At 40.5% G+C, this 21,721-nt stretch overlaps 1 protein-coding gene across 1 annotated transcript in view; it reads left to right on the top strand.

Annotated features, from left to right (window-relative positions):
- greb1l (GREB1 like retinoic acid receptor coactivator) overlaps positions 1–21,721 on the top strand; it is a 207,538-nt gene that overhangs the window by 159,779 nt on the left and 26,038 nt on the right. The window contains exons 23-28 of the mRNA XM_052023073.1: positions 764–1,329; positions 10,200–10,302; positions 10,859–11,014; positions 12,026–12,168; positions 12,972–13,133; positions 19,837–20,041. Coding sequence (XP_051879033.1) covers positions 764–1,329; positions 10,200–10,302; positions 10,859–11,014; positions 12,026–12,168; positions 12,972–13,133; positions 19,837–20,041 — 1,335 coding nt within the window. The remainder of the gene's footprint in view (positions 1–763; positions 1,330–10,199; positions 10,303–10,858; positions 11,015–12,025; positions 12,169–12,971; positions 13,134–19,836; positions 20,042–21,721) is intronic.

Genomic DNA, 21,721 nt, shown 5'->3' with positions numbered 1-21,721 from the left:
AATCCCCCACAGAATTTTATGTTTCAATAAGATCACCTCTCATTCTTCTATTCTGATCACTGATCCATCTCCTCCTGTCAGTTCTCTTCGGTTTGATCATGACTTGAGCCATTAACACTATATATTCTGCATCACAAAGATTACTAATTTCTAACTGGCATAATTGTCAGGCAAAGTTACAATGTTAACTATATGCAATTGGGCATGCCTTTATCACATGCAAACTCAGCTATTCCAGTGTTCCCTTGGTTGGCCTCCCAAATTTAGCCCCAGCTCATCCAAAACACTACCCACCATCTCCTATCCTTCTACATGCAGCTCAATTATCACTGATGCTCCTGCTGAATTACTTTGGTACCCAGTTCTCTTACATAACCAGTTTAAACTTCTCAACTTCATATTCAAATTCCTTCATGAAATTCTCTAATCTTGCCATTACTGCAGTCAGAATTCTCCTGTGGCTTCAGACATGTCATCGAAATGCTTCCTTGAAGATCCTCCTCGAAACGCACCACTGACCTTTGGCCATTCCTCCTGAATTCTTTAATGTAACGTGCATTTTTATTAACACTATCTAAACATAGGATGTTTTAAGATGCAATTAAAATTGGAAAAGGTGACTAAAAACACTATAAGGGTTTAGAGAATTGCAATGTGTTATAAAACATCATCTACCCCACAAAGAACACTAAATATCCTGTCATTATTTAACTGCACTAGTGGTGGTAATCGTTAACAGTAAATTTGGTTGTTTTTCAAACAGGTTCCTTAGCAGAGAATGGAGTGAGCTCTTCCAGTGCTCTTGACTCATCACAGAGGCCTGCTTCATCTCTTAGCTTCCAGAACATTGTGAACAGTTCAATTGATGAAGGCACTTCAATGTATACCTCGCACATCTCAACCAGTGTTGGCAGTGAGGGCTGCAAGCAGGAAAGTGACGTGGAAGGGAAGGAAACTGCAAGCAGCACAGTTTCAAAATCATCCTCATCATCTGGGAATTCCCGGCAATCTATTCTAGCCAACAAGGACCTAAGAACTCCGCACCTCATTTTTCCAAGGACTGTAATTTTATCAAAGCCAGTGTATCACCTCCTTGGCTCAGCAAGAAATGAACACCTATGCTCTGCCTCTCTGTTGCCCCATGCTGATATGACTTGGACTAGCCCACTGAGATCACTATTTCACAAGGACTTGAGCAGTGAAGAACAGTCACTTTACTATAGACAGTGGACAATTCCCAGGCAACATCATGCAGACTATAGCAATAAAAGTGAAGGAAGTTCTGGAAACTTCCACCCACGCCGGTTGTTATTGACCGGACCTCCACAGGTGATTAATTAGGATTTCAGTTGATCTTGTTGGGACAAAAATATATGCCAAGAGTTAAAAGTGAAATATTGGGATGGTGTTATCCATTGAGTTTGTGGTGATGTTCGATAACTCCACAGTTAACGTGAATCAGACAAATACCTCAATGGACAAGACATGTCATAACACCACTATATCCTAGTCCTAGTTGCTCCAATTTCAATTACAGAATTTCAATTGAAAAATAGCAGTATTTAAGATAACCCAAATAGTCAGTTTGTGACAGATGTGTCATGTGCACCAAAAATATAATTATTTTCTCAGGTAATTTTCCATACAATTATCATACAGGATAAAAGAGAATCAAGATTTTGTAAGAGGACGTAGGTATCCAAAAGTCCAATGTAATTTTCCAAGGATTCCAAGCAAAGCATTTCTTTTCATGGGATCCTTCAGGGAATACCATTCTGATGGAGTAGCAGCAATGACAAGGACTTACCACGATACAGTGCTTCGAAAAACAGGAAGTACCAAAGCACATTAAGAACTTTAGCAATAAAAATATTGACCGAATCACAAAAGAAGATATTCAGACAGATGATCAAATGTCTTTTAGAATGAGTTGTTTTTGCAAAGCATCTTAATGGAGAGGAGCTAATCAGCTAGAGAAGTTTAGGAAGGGCATTCAGAGTTTGGGTAAATGACAGCAAGGTTGCATGTAGAGGATGCAGAGGGGCAACGGCTACATGGATACTAAAGGTTTAGAAGGATATAGGCCAAATGCAGGCAAATGAGACGATCTCAGGAGGTACCTTGGTTGGCAAGGATGAATTGGGCCTGTTTCTGTGCTGTATAACTCTAGGGCTCTAAAGGCTCTCAGGAATGGAGACAATAACAGAGATAGGAAGATGCAAGGTCCTTGAGGATTTTGATAATAAAACACTGGATTTTTTTTATTCAGTTGTTGTTGGATTTGGTGGCAATGTTGATCAGCAAACATAAGTGCAGAATAAATAAGATCTGGTGCAAGTGAATTTACAGGCAGCAGAGTTTTGGATGAACACAAGTCTGTGTAGACTGGAAGCAGAGGTTGGCCATGAAAACCAAATTGTCATGATACAGGTAACAATGAAACATAGGCAGGACTTCAACAGCAAATAAACCTGGGCTGGAATCATGCACGGTTATGGAGGTGGTAGAGGCAATTCCAGTCATAAAGCTGATAACTTGTTCTATGCCTCCAAGGTTGCAAATGTTGGTTAGCTTTAATTAATTATTAGGCAAAGACATGGAATGACCAAGGTATTGGTATTGGTTTATTACTGTCACTTGTACTGAGGTACAGTGAAAAACTTGTCTTGCGTACCATTCATACAGATTAATTCATTACAAAGTACATTGAGATAGTACAAGGTAAAACAATACAGAATGCAGAACAAAGTATCACAGCTACAGAGAAAGTGCAGCGCAGGTAGACAATAAGGTACAAGGTCATAACAAGGTAAATTGTGAGGTTAAGAGTTCACCTTATCATACTAGGGAACCATTCAATAGTCTTATAACAGTGGGATAGACTGTGTCCCTGAGCCTGGTGGTACGTGCTTTCAGGCTTTTGTATCTTTTACCCAATGGGAGGGGGGAGAAGAGAGACTGTACTGAGTGGGTCAGTAGGGTCTCTAATTATGCTGGCTGCTTTACTGAGGCAGCGAGAAGTATAGACAGAGTTCATGGAGGGGTGGCTGGTTTCCGTGATGTGCTGAACTGTGGCCATAACTCTGCAGTTTCTTGCGGTCCCAGGCAGAGCAGTTGTCATACCAAGCCATGATGTATCCAGATAGGATGCTTTCTATAGTGCATCGATAAAATTTGGTGAACGTCAAAAGGTTGTTGTCATGACACCATGTCACTAAGCTTACTATCTCCTTCCTATACTCCAACTCATCGTTATTTGAGATATGGCCGATTACAGTGGTATCACCTGCAAACCCGTAGATGGAGTTAGAGCAGAATCTGGCCACGCAGTCATGAGCGTATAGGGAGTAGAATAGGGTGCTGAGGATGCAGCCTTGTGGGGCACCAGTGTTGAGAATAATCCTGCTGGAAGTGTTGCTGCCTATCCTTACTGATTGCAGTCTGTTGGTTAGGAAGTCAAAGGTCCAGTTGCAAAAGGAGGTGTTGAGTCACAGGTCTTGGAGTTTGGTGAAGAGTTTGCTTGGAATTATAGTATTGAAGGCGGAGCTGTAGTCAATGAACAATAGTCTAACATAAGTGTCTTTACTGTCCAGATGCCCCAGCGATGAGTGTAGAGTCAGGGAGATGGCGTCCGCTGTAGACCTGTTTCGGCGGTAGGCAATTGTAGTGGGTCAAGGTTTTCTGGGAGGCTGGAGATAATGCATGCCATGACCAGCCTCAAAGCACTTCATGATGGTGGATGTCAGAGCCACCAGGCGGTAGTCATTAAGGCACGTTACCTTGTTTTTCTTCGGTACCAGGATGATAGTGGGCTTCTTAAAGCTGGTGGGAACCTCAGATTGAAGCAGGAAAAGGTTAAAAATGTCTGCAGAGAACAGAGTTTGTGGAAGGAACCAAAGACAATGTCTTTGATCTTCCTGGCATTTAGTTAGAGTAACTTTTTGCTCATCCATTATTGAATATTAGACAACTGGTGTTGTATAGCAGAAATAATGGAGGGATCAAGAAAGTTAGTGGTGAGATGGAGCTGAATGAAGTAGCTGGATTTGTAGAAAATGATGATACTGGGTTGTAGATAAGTGGTTCACAACTCTTTTGTGGGAGGACTAGGTTGGTAATCCAAATCACTTGATGGGAAAGTTATTTTAACTACTCAAATTTCTGGCCATGTATGGAGCACAAATGAAGGAATTTATTAATGATCTAGTTTCTGTTCAGATTGATTTTCTTGCTACAAATGCAAGGCATTATACAGTAGCATGCAAAAGTTTGGGCATCCCTGGTCAAAATTTCTGTTACTGTGAATAGCTAAGCGAGTAAAAGATTACCTGATTTCCAAAACGCATAAAGTTAAAGATGACACATTTCTTTAATATTTTAAGCAAGATTACTTTTTTATTTCCATCTTTTCAAAAGGGCCCGAAGCAAAAGTTTGGGCACCCTGCATGGTCAATACTTAGTAACACCTCCTTTGGCAAGTATCACAGCTTGGAAACGCTTTCTGTTGCCAGCTACGAGTCTTTCAATTCTTGTTTGGGGGATTTTTGCCCATTCTTCCTTGCAAAAGGCTTCTAGTTCTGTGAGATTCTTGGGCCGTCTTGCATACACTGCTCTTCTGAGGTCTATCCACAGATTTTCGATGATGTTTAGGTCGGGGGATTGTGAGGGCCATGGCAAAACCTTCAGCTTGTGCCTCTTGAGGTAGTCCACTGTAGATTTTGAGGTGTGTTTAGGATTGTTATCCTGTTGTAGAAGCCATCCTCTTTTCATCTTCATCTTTTTTACAGATGGTGTGATGTTTGCTTCCAGAATTTGCTGGTATTTAATTGAATTCATTCTTCCCTCTACCAGTGAAATGTTCCCCATGCCACTGGCTGCAACACAAGCCCAAAGCATGATCGATCCACCCCCGTGCTTAACAGTTGGAGAGGTGTTCTCTTCATAAAATTCTGCACCCTTTTTTCTCCAAACATACATTGTGGCCAAATTGTTCTATTTTAACTTCATCAGTCCGCAAGACTTGTTTCCAAAATGCATCAGGCTTGTTTAGATGTTCCTTTGCAAACTTCTGATGCTGAATTTTGTGGTGAGGACGCAGGAAAGGTTTTCTTCTGATGACTCTTCCGTGAAGGTAATATTTGTGCAGGTGTCGCTGCACAGTAGAACAGTGCACCACTACTCCAGAGTCTGCTAAATCTTCCTGAAGGTCTTTTGCAGTCAAACGGGGGTTTTGATTTGCCTTTCTAGCAATCCTACGAGCAGTTCTCTCGGAAAGTTTTCTTGGTCTTCCAGACCTCAACTTGACCTCCTCTGTTCCTGTTAACTGCCATTTCTTAATTACATTACAAACTGAGGAAACGGCTACCTGAAAACGCTTTGCTATCTTCTTATAGTCTTCTCCTGCTTTGTGGTCATCATTTATTTTAATTTTCAGAGTGCTAGGCAGCTGCTGAGAGGAGCCCATGGCTGCTGATTGTTGGGACAAGGTTTGAGGAGTCAGAGTATTTATAAAGTTTTGAAATTTGCATCACCTGGCCTTTCCTAACGATGACTGTGAGCAAGTCATAGTCCTGACAAGCTAATGAAGGTCTGAGACCTTGGTAAAAGTTATCTGAGAGCTGAAATCTCTTGGGGTGCCCAAACTTTTGCATGGTGCTCCTTTCCTTTTTTCACTCTAAAATTGTACAAAACAAAAATAATACACTAATCTTGCTTAAAATGTTGAAAAGAATGTTTCATCTTTAACTTTATGACTTTTGGAGATCAGTTTATCTTCTACTCAACTATTCACAGTAACAGAAATTTTGACCAGGGGTGCCCAAACTTTTGCATGACACTGTACCTTACAGTTTTATGCATTTGGCAGCATAACTTGCAATTATTTTTAGCCTTTATCAGTCCATATTCAATATCAGTGTGGACTAGTATGCTGAACGCATCAAAAATAATAATTGTTTTATCAATTAAATTAAACTTTAGTTATTAAAACAAATTTACGTTGATGCTCCCTTCACCATGATCACTACCAAGCCTGCACTAAGACTGAATTGTTTTTGTACTTTTGCCCACTGAACTCTGACCATAAAGATCCATCATCTCTACAAATGCTTCTAAATCAAGTCACTGAAAAGTCCAACCTTCCAGAATTTCTTCCTGCAAGCAAGAAACTTTGAGACATCATCTCCACTGACCTTCTTCCCTCAACCCCACTCCAAAAATCTTAGACCTGTCAATTTATAGTTATGTTTTCTAGGCTTAATCCAGAGAGTTTACAATTAGATTGACTGAAAAGTTAGTGTTGCTATTAGCCGGGAAGTTATGTTGTGGCTTTATAAAACTTTAATTAGGCCACATCTGGAGTATTGCTTTCAATTCTGGTTGCCCCATTACAAGAAGGATGTGGAGGCTTTGGAGAGGATGCAGAAGAGGTTTACCAGGATGCTGCCTGGATTAGAGGGCATGTGCTGTAAGGAGAGGTTGGACAAACTTGGGTTGTTTTCTCTGGAGCGGCAGAGGCTGAGGGGAGATCTGATAGAGGTGTATAAGATTATGAGAGGCATAGGTAGAGTTGACAGCTGGTATCTCTTTCCCAGGGTTGAAATGTCCCAATACCAGAGGGCATGCATTTAAGGTGAGAGGGGCTACGTTCAAAGGAGATGTGCGGGGCAAGTTTTTTTTACACAGGGAGTGGTCGGTGCCTGAAATGCACTGCCTGGGGTGGTGGTGGAGGCAAATACGATAGAGGTGTTCAAGAGGCTTTTAGATAGGCACATGAATATGCAGGAAATGGAGGAATATGGACACTGTGTAGGCAGAAAGGATTAGTTTAGTTGGGCACGATTACTAATTATTTGGGCCCAACATTATGGGCTGAAGGGCCTGTTCCTGTGCTGTTCTGTTCTATGTTCTATGGCCTAACTAACTAGAATCAAACGTCTTAATCCAGCAGAACACTGAGACACTTACAGGTCCAAATGACAGATTAGGGTACTTACTTCAGAAACATATGCCACCCCTTTTCATACAAATTCTCTGGGGATTTCCTCCGGTCTCATCCCTATGTAAATTCTGCAGACACCATTGCAGCTTCTTGTACGCTGTAATGACTCCTCTTAGCTTTGTGGAAATTCCCAGCAACTACATCAGCAACAACGCTTCAGGTAGAATTTGATCAGTTGAACCAGGGACCTAATATAATTGTCCAAGTTTGGGAATGTAAAGAAGACAGGCTGGAGTGAACACATTTTAATATTAATTCACCTTTTGTAAACTGGAGGAGAGCAGTCTGTATGTTGTTTTTGACCTGATTGAAGCTGTCCTCTGTGTCAGTCTGGTTGTGCCAGAACTATCATGTGCACTCCTAAGAGATAACATTTAATACTCCCTAAACTCTCTTGCTAAGTGTTTGCCTCAGCTCCAGGTGATCACATGGTCCATGATTAGCTGCAGAATGCTGATGCCATGCACCAAAATCTCAAGTAAATTGGTAGTGAACTCTTCCACGCTCCAGCATTTGGTAGAAAGTTCCTGCAAGGTCTTGCTGTGCATTTAACCTTTGTTCCTGTGCAGAAGACTGCTTTCTTTTTGGGAAGGACATAAAATTGCATTTCTGTCCACTGGAACTGGGACACCAGTTGGCCCACTGGTTTATGGCAACATCCTTTCAAGTTGTACCTACTCCTGTTTTTTTGTACTTAGTAAACCAATATTCTGCAATGGGGATACGATCATTGATGGAGCATTGATGGATCATTACTTGTTGGTTGGAAAAGGAAAATACCTTTTGAAATTCCTGAAGTACTACTGGGAGCTAGAACGATTGGTCTCTAAGAATGATTGTAATCGTTCAGCATCTCATCTAACCTCAGCTGCTTTCTGTTTCCTATCCATTACAAAGACTGCTTACTTCCACTGCCATGGTCTCAGTCCCCTATCTATGCTCACCTACCACTGAAACCTTCATATATTATCCCTTATTAACTTTTACCTCAATCACTCCTAGCCCCTTCAATACCTTAACCTTACAATTTACCTCATTATGACCTTGCACCTTATTGTCTACCTGCACTGCACTTTCTCCGTAGCTGTTACACTTTATTCTGCATTCTGTACATTTTACCTTGTACTACCTCAATGCACTACGTCATGAATTGATCTGTATGAACTGTATGCAAGGCAAGTTTTTCACTGTACCTTTGTACAAATGACAATAATAAACCAATTCCAATTCCACCAGCAATTCATTTCTTACACAAAGTCATTCCCAACCATTCTCACTGAATTGTTTACACATACTCAGCATCAAGAAAATATTCCTCCTATAATATAACATTTTCCATTGCAGTTTCCTTCACCTGCCTGTAAACTCTTGTTCCTGTCATTCTAGCTAGCCACAAACATAATCTGTTCTATTTGCAAACCATTAGGGATCTTGTCTTCAGTAATTTACTCTTCATGCTCTGGAACTTCCTCTCTAATTACATCTCCCATGCATTCCTCTCTTCCTATACTTCATGCAGTTTTGAATACCATGTATTTGAAAGATCATGTAGAGAATACGGCATAATTTAACCAAAATTATTCCAATGGAAGAAAACCTTATTAGGATTAGAGACTTGAAATACTGAATATTTGCATTGGTGCAGATAAAGTTAACAGATTTAATAAAGGTTTCCGATTCCCATACTGCTCTGTGACATAGAGGAGGCCAGTCAGCCCCAGAGCAATCCCCCGGCCCCATTCCCACTCTTATTTCCTTGTATCCTATTCTCTCATATGTGCCCATTAACACCCTCCAATTCTCCTACCATCCACTTACACTAAAGGTAAGTTACTCCAAAGGTAATTTACCTGAATTGTTGACCAGGGGATATGAGTTCAAGTTCAATCATGGCTACTGTGGAATTTAAATTTAGAATAAAAAGCTGAAAACTACCAGATTGTTGTAAAAAAAAAATGCATTTGGTTCACTAATATCCTTCAGGGAACGAAAACTGCCAATAGTTAGCCAGTCTGGCTTTATGTGATTCCGGACCAAACAAAGTGCATAACTCATAACTACTGTCTGAAATGCCTTGTAAGTCATTCAATTCACGACACAGTTAGGGATGGAGAATAAATGCTTCCTTTTCAATGATGTCCATATTCCATAACCAAATAGACTAAGATCTGGCATAGATTTGATTGACTAATGGCCTCCTAACATTTGCTATAAACATCTTTGGAGCTGTATACATGATAATTTTTATATACATGATCATTAACCACTATCAAAATGAGTTTTCAATAGGTAATACATTTTGCAGAAGTATGGATCTATATCAGTTAATGCTTCTTATGTAGATAAGAGCAGCATTATATTTGTAGCTGTAAGCAATAATACAAATTGAATTGCTAAAATGTGCTTTATTCATATGATCTAAGCCCAACTAATTTTAACTTAATTTACTGTCCATAGGATTTAGATATATTTCATTTTGTTCATTAAACAAGTTAACTTCTGAACATACAAACTTAAATCAGGGACCATTTATGTGGACAATGCACTTTGTCTTTTGGCACTGTTGCCAATGGGCTTCTAAGCAGCGTAATTAATTCAGGTTTCCAGAGGTAGAAGTCCAGTAAAAATCAACATATCAGCTTAAAACAGAATAAAGGGAGGAGTATCAAGTTCACAAGTGAAAAAAAAATCCCTTTTTTGTTGTCTTAGAAGGGATGAATATGAATAAATTACTTTGTTCTGGTTACAGACACTCACCTTTAAGGCAATGGAAAGAATGTATCCATGTGTTTGAATGAATCAGGAAGGTGTAAAAGTTACTTACTGAACTGCTGTCCACTGCTGTTTATAAGGGGAATGTAATTATTGTATAATTCTAACCCAGCAGCATTCATGTCCTGCTTGGTTATTTACAGACTGTTCTCAGTTTGTACCATTACCACATCAATCTGTATAGTAGCAACTTAAATTGATTGCCCCTTCCTCAACATTTATAAATTTGTCTGCAAAAGTGAATAGAAATATGCAATTTAAATTCAAAATTCACATTTGAAATGTTGCTTACCTTTTCTTTATTTCACCAGCTTTAGGAAGTTTCATAGCAAGTATTAACAAATTTTGCAGTATAGTAATACTTACTAAGATTTTTTTCAGACTTGTTGATGGTTTAGAAAAGTTTAACTAGATTTTTACATTGCAGGTTGGAAAGACTGGTGCATACTTGCAGTTCCTTAGAATTCTTTTTCGTATGCTAATAAGACTATTAGAGGTTGATGTATACAATGAAGAAGAAATTAACGAAGGTAAATATTTTTGATATTTTGGTATCTATATGGTTTATATAAAGTTATACTTTAGGTTTTGCATAATCTATAGTTTGCATTTGATTGCTGTCCATACTTCAGAACTACATGTAACATATTCTTTACATTGAGAGTGCCCTGAATTCTCTAGCGTTGAAGTCGCAATAATACAGTAACAAAAAATTGTTATTGTTTATTATTGTGACTTTAGTGCTGGAGTAGAGGTGTTATATAAGGATGCTTTAAAAAATGTTGTACATATGGCTCACCCTCAAGCTAATGAGACTTACTTCATTGAGAAACTGAATCAGAACGACCATGGCATAAGCTATTGCAGTGGGGCTTCTTATCCTATTGCTGTGTACCATCTTTTGTAAGAAGGTAACGTTTAAAGCATCTCAGCAAGATGGAAGGGCACCAAAATCAGAAAATTGGTGCTCCTTGAGAACAAAATGAAGTTTACTGTTTGCTATGTTTGTTCATTCCAACTCTTTATTAAATGCACAATTTAGTGATACAAGGAAATTCAAAATCTAAACTAAATTTTTTGTTTCAGACATGAAAGAGGCAAATGAGCATGCGCAGGGAATTAATGCACAATGGCCTGATATTGAACTCTTCAGTAAAATGATCTTTGACTACACAGTACATGATCCAAAGTATCGCCACATCAGTTCTGTCTACTCAGAAAAGTTGCCAAAGGTTAAGCTAGGTCAGCAGAACTTTGTTTGCATTGTCATCTATTTTTATCTGCATCCTTTTGAAATATAACCTTAGCAGTTACTATTTCCCTTTTGATTTCACCACTAACTACTCAAATACTGCTGGCCTAATACTGCAAAGCTATAACCAACAACCAAAAGATCTAACACCAGCTGAGGTCTGAGTTTGGTTTCACTGAAGCCTCACAAAGACCCAAATGGTCAACAGCAAAAGATTATTGATCTGGGAAAGGTTTGATTAATTTCAGGAATTGATCTTTATTGGCTTCTATCAGAACTGAAGGGCAATTCACACTGTGTTCTATTTGTGACTTATTACATCTTTCCAATGTGTTTGGAAGGGCACAACGCTCCTTTGCTATTTGTGGTGGCCCATTGAGCTGGATGCATAACATAACATTTCTAAAATGTACCTTTTACGTGAATGCAAATGACTACATATCCATGATTTAATGTAGAATGCAGGCTTGAGTGGATTGAACATTTGTTCTGCCACCTTTTTATTAGCACAATTTCCTAGAAAGAAGTTCAGGCTGGATAATGATACAGCCAGTGAATCAGAAGGAGCAACAGTTCTCCAGTGTGCAAGCTATACCCAGGCATTCGAATGAAGTGCCTGTTTGTTATTTAACAAAGTCATTAACTCTTGCAGAGTAAATGAATTGATTTCATTATTAAAATGATGCACAGAGGAAATGTATCTCAATTATGTCTTAAGTTTTGTCTACATTGGTAAACTTCTGCAAAAATGATGCCATACTTGACCATCAATATCTACAACGTGCTTACACCTTTCACAGTATTTGGTAATTGAATAGGCAAGGCATAGAAGGATACAGACCAAGTGTGGAAAAATGAGCTTGGTATAGATGGGCAAAAAGGTTGGCATGGATGTGGTGGGCCAAAGGGCCCATTTCTGTGCTTTACAACTCCATCACTTTATGACTCTTGTTTTAGCTTTACATGTTATAGTTGATAATGAAAGGCTTTGAATTTTCCAGAAAGTGGTAAAAATCGGAGCCCAAGCGAAGGATCAGCAAAACAAGAGACTGTTTCTATTATGTTAACTAAATACGCTGCATACAACACATTCCACCATTGTGAGCACTGCCATCACTATGTTGAGTTCAACCCTGCCACACAGGTTAGTATCAGATACGGATATTTTATTTTGTTTAAATCTGGTAGGCTAGTTTCTACATAATTAGTACATTTTTAAATATCTATTGGCTGAGCAACAATATGTTATTCTTCTCATTTTATTTAGTACAAGAAATGTACATTTTCTAATGGTTTTAAAAACACAGTGAGCAGTCCTTATTTTCAAGTCAGGCATGATGGAGCATTCGCTAGGTTTTACCAGTGTGTCACCTAGTGAATCCACTCATTACCAAGCTATTGTCAATAATGATGAGAGGTCCCTTCAAAGCAACAGAGCTACTAACCTGATTGTACCATTGTTTGTAAAATGCTTTATGGGCTGCTGAATCTTTCTGTCTTCACTTCCCTCATTGATTAAGAAGATAATGTCAACTGCAAGGATGCTAAGCCTACTGTGGTCAATCTTGTCTTGCGCATGATGCTTCCTGTTTCTTTCTGTTGGACTTGTTCATACAATCCATCTTAAAGTTATTTTTACCATATTTAATTTATCCAGTGAGATATTGATATAAATCTCTGTCCTCACAATCACTTGATCCTTTAAAGCACAGACGGCTTTTCCACTTGCATTCTTACACTTCTACCAGTATAAATTTTGTTTAATCCTGATGCTTTTTTCCATTTTTTTTGTTTAATATCCAATGTTACTTAATGTGATGTAGTGTAGATGGCATATAATGAATTTGCATAAAATGGCATTTCAATGATATCCAGATTACCTTGTGCAACAATTTAAGTCCAAAATCTAATTGGGGAGATTGAATCCATGTTCTTATTGTGTTTCAGGTGTCTGATTCTACACTACATGCATTTACATTTTCTTCCTCCATGCTGGGAGAGGAAGTGCAGCTTCACTTTATTATTCCAAAGTCAAAGGAGCAGTATTTTATCTTCAGTAAGCAGGGTAAACATCTGGAGAGCATGCGTCTACCTCTTGTCACAGATAAGGTCAGCAACTATAGGAACTCCTTAAGTACATAATTCAGGGCCAATGTTACTTTAATTGATATTAAAAATATTTCTGTTGTAAAAGGAAAGATCTACCATGCATGCACAGGCTTTCATAGAACACAGAATAGAAGAGCACAAGAACAGGCCCTTCGCCCACGATGTTGTCCCGAACGAATCAAATTAGTAATCAAATGCCCAACTAAATTAATCCTTTCTGTCTATACAATGCCCATATCCTACGATTTTCTGCACATCCAAGTGCCTATCTAAGAGCCTCTTGAACACTTCTATCGTATTTGCCGCCACCACCCCTGGGAGTGCATTCCAGGCACCCACTACTGTCTGTGTAGAACAAAAACTTGCCCCGCACATCTCCTTTGAACTTTGGTTTGGACATTTCAATCCTGGGGAAAAGATACTGGCTGTCTCCTCTTTCTATGGCTCTCATGATCATTATAAACCTCTGTCAGATCTACCCTCAGCCTCTGCTGCTGTAGAGAAAATAACTCGTTTTTCCAACCTCTCCTTATAGCACATGCCTCCTAATCCACACAACATCCAGGTAAACCTCTTCTGCACCCTTTCCAAAGCCTCCACATCTTTCCTGTAATGGGGCGACCAGAACTGAATGCAATACTCCAGATGTGGCCTAACTAGAGTTTTATAAAGCTGCAACATAACTTCCTGACTCTTGAACTCAATTCCTCGACTAATAAAGGCAAGCACGCCATATGCCTTCTTTACCTCCCTGTGTAGCCACTTTTAGGGAGCTATGGACTTGGACCCCAAGATCCTGCTGCACATCAATACTGTTAAGGGTCTTGCCATTAACAGTGTACTGTCCCTTTACATTTGATGTCCCAAAACGCAACACATCACATTTGGCCAGGTTAAACTCTATTGGCCATTTCTCTGCCCATATCTGCAACTGATCTGTATCCCACTGTATCCTTTTGCAATCTTCTATGTCATCCACACCACCACCAATCTTTGTATCGTCTGCAAACTTACGAACCCACCCATCTATGTTTTTCATCCAGGTCATTTTTATATATCACAAACAGCAGAGGTCCCAGTATGGATCCCTGTGGAACACCACTAGTCACAGACCTCCAGCCAGAATAAGTCCCGTTGACCACTACCCTCTGTCTTCTATGAGCAAGCTAATTCTGAATCCAGACGACCAATTCATCATGGATCCCATACATCTCAATCTTCTTGTTGAGCCTCTCATAAGGAACCTTAACAAGCGCCTTATTAAAATCCATGTAGATAACATCCACAGCTCTACCTTCATCAATCACCTTCGTACCTGCTCAATAAACTCAATCAATTTAGTAAGACCTGACTTGCCCTGCACAAAGCCATGCTGACTGTCCCTAATTAGGCCATGGTTTTCCAAATGCTTATAAATCCTATCCATAAGAATCCTCTCCAGTAACTTCCCTACCACTGAAATTAGACTCACTGGTCTATAGTTTCCTGGATTATCCCTATTTCCCTTCTTGAATATTGGAACAACATTAGCTAGTCGCCAGTCCTCTGGGACCTCACCTGTGACTAGAGAGGACACAAAGATATTGGTCAGGCCCCCAGCAATCTCATCTCTTGCCTCTCTCAAAAACCCGGGCTACATCCCATCAGGCCCTGGGGACTTATCCACCTTAATGTTCTTTAAGAGACCCAACACTACCTCCTCCTTTATCTCGAAATGCCCTAGCATAATAGCATGCTCCACACTGATCTCCCTATCCTCCATGTCCTTCTCCTTGGTAAATACTGATGCAAAGTACTGATTTAGGACCTCTCCCACATCCTCTGCCTCCAAGCACATGTTCCCTCCTTTATCCTTGAGTGGTCCTACCCACTCCCTAGTTATCCGCTTGCGCTTGATGTACAGTGGCATGCAAAAGTTTGGGCACCGCTGGTCAAAATCTCTGTTACTGTGAATAGTTAAGTGAGCAGAAGATGAACTGATCTCCAAAAGTCATCAAGTTAAAGATGAAACATTCTTTTCAACATTTTAAGCAAGATTAGTGTATTATTTTTGTTTTGTACAATTTTAGAGTGAAAAAAGGAAAGGAGCACCATGCAAAAGCTTGGGCACCCCAAGAGATTTCAGCTCTCAGATAACTTTTACCAAAGTCTCAGACCTTCATTAGCTTGTCAGAGCTATGGCTTGTTCACAGTCATCGTTAGGAAAGGCCAGGTGATGCAAATTTCAAAGCTTTATAAATACCCTGACTCCTCAAACCTTGTCCCAACAATCAGCAGCCATGGGCTCCTCTAAGCAGCTGCCTAGCACTCTGAAAATTAAAATAAATGATGCCCACAAAGCAGGAGAAGGCTATAAGAAGATAGCAAAGCGTTTTCAGGTAGCCATTTCCTCAGTTCATAATGTAATTAAGAAATGGCAGTTAACAGGAACAGAGGAGGTCAAGTTGAGGTCTGGAAGACCAAGAAAACTTTCCGAGAGAACTGCTCATAGGATTGCTAGAAAGGCAAATCAAAACCCCCGTCTGACTGCAAAAGACCTTCAGGAAGATTTAGCAGACTCTGGAGTAGTGGTGCACTGTTTTACTGTGCAGAGCTGCACAAATATGGCCTTCACGGAAGAGTCATCAGAAGAAAACCTTTCCTGCGTCCTCACCACAAAATTCAGCATCAGAAGTTTGCAAAGGAACATCTAAACAAGCCTGATGCATCTTGGAAACAAGTCCTGCGGACTGATGAAGTTAAAATAGAACATTTTGGCCACAATGAGCAAAGGTATGTTTGGAGAAAAAAGGGTGCAGAATTTCATGAAGAGAACACCTCTCCAACTGTTAAGCATGGGGGTGGATCGATCATGCTTTGGGCTTGTGTTGCAGCCAGTGGCACGGGGAACATTTCACTGGTAGAGGGAAGAATGAATGCAGTTAAATACCAGCAAATTCTGGAAGCAAACATCACACCGTCTGTAAAACAAAAAGAGCTGAAGATGAAAAGAGGATGGCTTCTACAATAGGATAACGATCCTAAACACACTTCAAAATCCACAATGGACTACCTCAAGAGGCACAAGCTGAAGGTTTTGCCATGGCCCACATCATTGAAAATCTGTAGACAGACCTCAAAAGAGCAGTGCATGCAAGACGGCCCAAGAATCTCACAGAACTAGAAGCCTTTTGCAAGGAAGAATGGGTGAAAATTCCCTAAACAAGAATTGAAAGACTCTTAGTTGGCTACAGAAAGCATTTACAAGCTGTGATACTTGCCAAAAAGGGTGTTACTAAGTACTGACCATGCAGGGTGCCCAAACTTTTGCTTCGGGCCCTTTTCCTTTCTTGTTATTTTGAAACTGTAAAAGATGGAAATAAAAAAGAAATCTTGCTTAAAATATTAAAGAAATGTGTCATCTTTAACTTTATGCCTTTTGGCAATTAGGTAATCTTTTACTCGCTTAGCTATTCACAGTAACAGAAATTTTGACCGGGGTGCCTAAACTTATGCATGCCATTGTACGTGTAGAATGGCTTGGTATTCTCTTTAGCCCTACTTGCCAAAGACTTTTCATGGCCCCTCCTGGCTCTCCTAATTCCCTTCTTGAGTTCTTTTCTGGCTTCTTTATAATCCTCAAGGGGTCCATTTGATTTTAGCTTCCTAAACCTTTTACACACTTCCTTTTTCTTCTTGACTAAATTCACCACCTCCCTCAACATCCAAGGTTCCTTTACCTTGCCATCCTTGTCCTTCCTTCTCATTGGAACATACTTGTCCTGTACTCTGTGCAGTTGGTCTTTAAACACCCTCCACATGTCAGATGTGGACTTGCCCAAAAACAGCTGTTCCCAAATTCCTGCCTAATACTTTCGTAATTTGCCCAGCTCCAATTTAGTACTCTCTCGCAAGGTCCATACTTATCCTTTTCTATAGCTATCTTAGAACTTAAGGAGTTGTGGTGACTGTTCCCTAACTGTTCTCCCACTGAAAGGTCAGTCACCTGCCCAGACTCATTACCCAACACCAGGTCCAGTATGGCCCCTCCTCTTGTTGGACTATCGACATATTGATTTAAGAAACCCTTCTAGATGAATCTAACAAATTCTACCCTGTCTAAACCTCTTGAGCTAAGGAGGTCCCAGTCTATATTAGCGAAGTTGAAGTCACCCACTACAATAACCCTATTGCTTTTACACCTTTCCCTAGTCTGCCTGCATAGCTCTTCCTCAATATCCCAGTGGCTACTGGGGGGGGGGGGGGGGGGGGGGGAATCTGTAGTATAATCTCATCAGAGTGATTGCACCTTTCTTATTTTTGAGTTCTACCCATATCGATTCAGTGGATGAGAACTCCAGTATGTCCCTTCTGAATGCAGCTGTGACCACAGGATGTCTCAAAATGGATTTTAACAACAGAGTTGTTTTGAAATATAGTTGCTGTTGTGGTGCAGGGAAACAAAATATTTTCACTCATCACAAAACTAAGGTTGGCTCTTGTATGGGTTAGGATTTTCTTTGGCAATGTACCATTCCTAAGAGGCCTCAAAGTGGAAACTGAATGAACATGTTCTCCATGGTTCTTCTGCACCCTCTGCAACAGGTTGGTTTCTCACTTCCCTCAATGGAAGGCTGCTTGGTTTGATTGTAGTCCATAACCTTGTCCCTCACTCCATATCCTTTAATATCTGATCCCATCCAGTTCAATTCCACTTTGTTCATGGGATGTGGACTCTGGTCAGACCTGCGTAGGAACTTAGGCAGAGCAGAAACCTAGCTGGCGGGATTCAGGTGAGAAGTTTTAGATAAAATTGGCATGGATTTGGAAGGAGCGATCATTGTTGGAGTTTTATTTATAATCTATATTGGCCTTGTGGTTTTGAGGTAATTGGGCCTGGATCAGCATGTACTGGATGTATTCCCTGGAGACAGGATATTCACAATATCGATATGATGGAGCAATATTGATGTTGATTAAAAATCTACCTGATGTAATTCTCATTAAACTGCAAAGTCCAGGGACATTAATAGTTTTGATATCAAAAATTAATATACCTAGAATTCGACTGTGAGTATATGTTAAACCTAGTCTTGTGAAATCTGTTACATTCCCATTTGCTTCTGTTTAATTTGACTACTTAATACACTTGACTCAAAGGAGTGATTTTTAACTTGGGACATATTTATGACAGGCGAAGATGTAACCGAGAGAGAAACCTCCAGGAGCTCAGGATGATGCTATTTTTCCTCCTGATCTTAGTGAGTTGATATACATCAGACTCGCACCCAAAACTGGTGAAACCGAAATCAGTATTAGCAGGTAGCATCAGGAACAGAAATTGTGTTGGAAGCCTGTGGTTGTTGGGGTCTCAACAAAACAACTCCTGGCATAGTTAGTAGCTTGGAGAGAATGGGTTCTCGTGGAGTTACAGGCACTGGGATGGAGAGCCACTGGTAGGGTTGGATGTGTGGCTCTTGTTTTCCAATGGCTGCACCAATGATATTACTGGGCCACGATTTCCAAATGTAAAGTAGCCTCCCGTCTGTCCAGGCAGGCAGCCATCCCTTTTCAGATATGTTGGGGGAGTCCAGGAATAGGACACTGTTTCTGCCGGCTTGGAATTTTAAAATTGATCCCATACAATCAATCTAAGTATTATTTGTCTGTCAGTCAAACACAAAAGTAGTATATCTTGGTAATTCTATCATTACCTCATCAGTTTGCTTTAAGCTGTATCCAACATTCTCAGATTTCTCACAAAGTTACATTGCAGTTCACAAGAATTGTGTCTTGTGAAGAATGTGAGAGTTTTAAACTCCTTAAACACACCTAGGCCCACCCCTTCCACAAACGCATGAGATGGGCTCATAATTGTAATTCTGATGCAGAATCCATAAGCATTTTCCTTTATTTTAGTTTTAACTTGGGCTAGTTGCATTTTCTGGTCCTTGTCTAATCTGACAGCTAAAGGCAGGCATGGGCTGCTGGATCCAGTGAGTAAATGGCATTACAGGACAGTATGTGGCCAGGAGGAGCAGAAGGATTTCCCCAGGCTCATCATGTCAACCTGTTATTCCTGTACATCCACCCCATCAATTGGCCACTGACCCCTTGTTCCTTCCCATTCAAAGTCCTGCCCCTATGCCCATCTAATTTTCCATATTCCAACCATCAAATTTACCAATCCTCAGCATTACCCAGTTGCAGCCTATGGTTTCTTACCAATCCTGCTGTTATCACCACCTCCCCCATAACCAAGCTCACTTTAAACCTTCTGATCACACCACCTTCACCTCCCACCACCTCCTCCCACCCCCCCCCCATGTCTAAACTTTCTGATACCTATCTCCTTCCTATCCCTTCCCCAGCTTGGCTGTGACCTAACGTTGCAGGTTATTCTCTGTTGGTTGTAGCTGGTCATTGGGAATAAAACCTGTTAGCCAAGCTTGGAAGCACCATTTTTCCCAAATGCAGAGGTTACCCATCTTTTCTCCCTTCCTACCTTCTTGCAAATATTGAGTCTACAGTATCTGGATTGTTCATTGGAAAAGCAACTATTTTTGTCTAAATTGGTTTAATAAGTAAACTTGCCAATTTCAGATGCGCATTGTTGAAATATTTACGTGATACATAAGCTTCTCTATATTTATAATAATCTAAAATAGGCTTCAGATTTGATAATTACTTTTATTTAACATATTTCCTTAAATTGTTTTGGCAGAATCCAAAGTTAGTGAAGAGTCCTATCTTTACACCAACTACAGGACGGCATGAGCATGGTCTTCTGAACCTCTACCATGCCATAGAGGGTGCAAATCACCTTCATATCCTTGTGGTTAAAGAGTTTGAAATGCCACTCTATCGAAAATACTGGCCCAACCACATTATGTTGGTATTACCGGGCATGTTCAATGGTGCAGGGGTTGGTAAGTAAGACAAGATATTTTTATTAGTCACATGTACATCGAAACACACAGTGAAATGCATCTTTTGTGTAGACTGTTGCGGGGACAACCCACAAGTGTTGCCACGCTTATAGCGCCAACGTAACCTGCCCCCAACTTCCTAACCTGTACGTCTTTGGAATGTGGGAGGAAACCAGAGCACCCGGAGGAAACCCACACAGTCACTGGGAGAACATACAGACTCCTTACAGACAGCGGCCGGAATTGAACCCGTTAAACTAACCACTACACTACCGGGCTATATGCAAATAACCATTGATTATATTGTTTATATGATTACTAATTGATGACAAGCTACATGTTATGAACTTTTTATGAGTATTGCTTGCCTTTTTCATCTGGATGATGTGATTTTCCATAGCAAAAGTGATAGGCAATACAAGGAAAGGTTTCTAGGAGTATTTGAAAATATTTTTCTGCAGGATTTCATTGTTTCTAATTGCATCTGCTTTAATGGAACTTCCTGTAATCAAATTAGATTAATACTTTTTCAACTTGTGCACATTGATTTAACTCATGATTAGCAACTTGAAAATATACTTCGGGAACAAAGAATTTGAGAGTAAACACATGGGGACAGGTGAAGGATCTATTGGTGGGTGAGCATTTGGGGGACAGTGACCATTGCTCCATAACCTTTAAAATTGTCATGGACAGGGACAGGTGCAGAAAGGACAAGAAGATATTTAATTGGGGAAGGGTGAACTATGAGGCTATAAGGAGAGAACTTGGGAGTGTAAATTGGGATGTCCTTTTTGAAGGGAAATATACCATGGAGATGTGGTCGATGTTCAGGGATCTTATGCAGGATGTTAGGGATAAATATGTCCCGGTGAGGCAGAGAAGGAATGGCAGGGTGAAGGAACCGTGTGTGACAAGAGAGGTGGAACGACTAGTTAGCGAGAAGAAGGTAGCATACATAAGGTATAAGCAGCAAGGTTCAGACAGGGCCTGTGAGGAATATAGAGTAGCAAGGAAGGAACTTAAGAAAGGGTTGAGGAGAGCTAGAAGGGGACATGAAAAGGCGTTGGCTAGTAGGGTTAAGGAAAATCCCAAGGCCTTTTTCACGCACTTGAAGGGTAGGAGGATGGCTAGGGTAAAGGTAGGTCCGATTAAAGACAAAAGTGGGAGAATGTGCCTGGAGGCGGCGGAAGTGGGAGAAGTTCTCAATGAATACTTCTCTTCAGTATTCACCAAGGAGAGTGGTCTTGATGACGCGGAAGGGAGTGCTGGTAAGGGTAATGTTCTCGAGGTTATAGATATCAAGAGGGAGGATGTGTTGAAGTCGTTAAATAATATCAAGACAGATAAATCCCCGGGGCCTGATGGGATTTTCCCCAGGCTGCTTCGAGAGGCGAGGGAGGAGATTGTTGAACAGCTGGTAAGGATCTTTGAGTCCTTGTTGTCCATGGGGATGGTGCCGGAGGATTGGAGGGTGGCAAATGTTGTCCCCTTGTTCAAAAAAGGTAGTAGGGATAGTCCAGGGAATTACAGGCCAGTGAGCCTTACGTCTGTGGTGGGTAAGCTGTTAGAAAGGATTCTAAGGGATAGGATCTATGAACACCTAGAGAATCATGGACTGATTAGGGACAGCCAGCATGGCTTTGTGAAGGGAGGATCTTGCCTCACAAGCCTGATAGA

The sequence above is a fragment of the Pristis pectinata genome, chromosome 9 (genome assembly GCF_009764475.1).
Source record: "Pristis pectinata isolate sPriPec2 chromosome 9, sPriPec2.1.pri, whole genome shotgun sequence".
Classification (NCBI taxonomy): domain Eukaryota; kingdom Metazoa; phylum Chordata; class Chondrichthyes; order Rhinopristiformes; family Pristidae; genus Pristis; species Pristis pectinata.
The sequence above is the reverse complement of the archived record's forward strand: the minus strand, read 5'-3'. Positions and strand labels throughout refer to the sequence as shown.